The 767-nt window shown below is 54.1% G+C and overlaps 1 protein-coding gene across 1 annotated transcript; it reads right to left on the reverse strand.

Moving 5' to 3' along the window:
* Positions 1 to 18: 18 nt before the first annotated feature.
* Positions 19 to 666, reverse strand: LOC106512209 (UBA-like domain-containing protein 1). Its single transcript, XM_014000875.1, has one exon. It carries the CDS (start codon positions 392 to 394, stop codon positions 71 to 73), a length of 324 nt encoding a protein of 107 aa, XP_013856329.1. The 5' UTR covers positions 395 to 666; the 3' UTR covers positions 19 to 70.
* Between the last annotated feature and the right edge of the window lie 101 nt (positions 667 to 767).

The following is a 767-nucleotide window of genomic DNA, read 5'->3' on the forward strand; positions in this document are numbered from 1 at the left end:
CCCCCCGCTTGCACCCCCTCCCTCCCTGAGTTTGAACGGAGGGAGGGGGGCGGGTGTTGTTTCAGTCCCTTCATCTCTCCGCCTCCATGGCTACGCTAGCCTTCTGCTCGGCGCCCGTGTGTGGGGCCACGCCCATGGGCCAGGCGGGACAGGGCTGCATGGGGGGCTGCCCCTGAGTCCAGAGTCCTTGCTGGGGCTGCGGCACGTTGGGCACGCTGGGCGGGACGCCCCAGCCGCCGACCTGGGGGGGAGGGGGCGAGGTGGCCATGTTGGTGGCCATGGGGCTGCCGCCGCTGCTGCTGTTGAAGCTCTCGGATGCCTTCAGCCGGGAGAACATGGTCAGCGCGTCGGGGAAGTTGGGGGGCGTCGCTGGCGTGTTGGCTGGGGTGCACATCTGAGGAGGAGGAGAGAAAAGCAGTTATTGTCTGGAGAGTTTTCCCCACATGGGTCTGTTTCTCCTGTGGCAAAGTTTCTAACAATTTCTGCTTCCTAAAAGCAAATAAAGCTGGTGATAACGTCTCGGCCTGTGTCTGTTAAAACATCTCATGAACCCAGATTTGAATGAAACTCTCAGGAAGTAAGCATTGGACTCAACCTACCCAAACAAGTAATTTTTACAGAAATTGAGCTTAAAGGGGCAGTATCATGTTAAAATCAACTTTTTTAAAGTTTTATATCATGTTATAATGTTATACTCTCATAAACATGTCTAAAGCCTTGCTCTGACTCATTCATACATGTCTGAGAAATCCTGTAGTGTTTTTAGG

The sequence above is a fragment of the Austrofundulus limnaeus genome, unplaced genomic scaffold, assembly GCF_001266775.1.
Source record: "Austrofundulus limnaeus strain Quisiro unplaced genomic scaffold, Austrofundulus_limnaeus-1.0 Scaffold4812, whole genome shotgun sequence".
In the NCBI taxonomy this organism is placed as follows: Eukaryota; Metazoa; Chordata; class Actinopteri; order Cyprinodontiformes; family Rivulidae; genus Austrofundulus; species Austrofundulus limnaeus.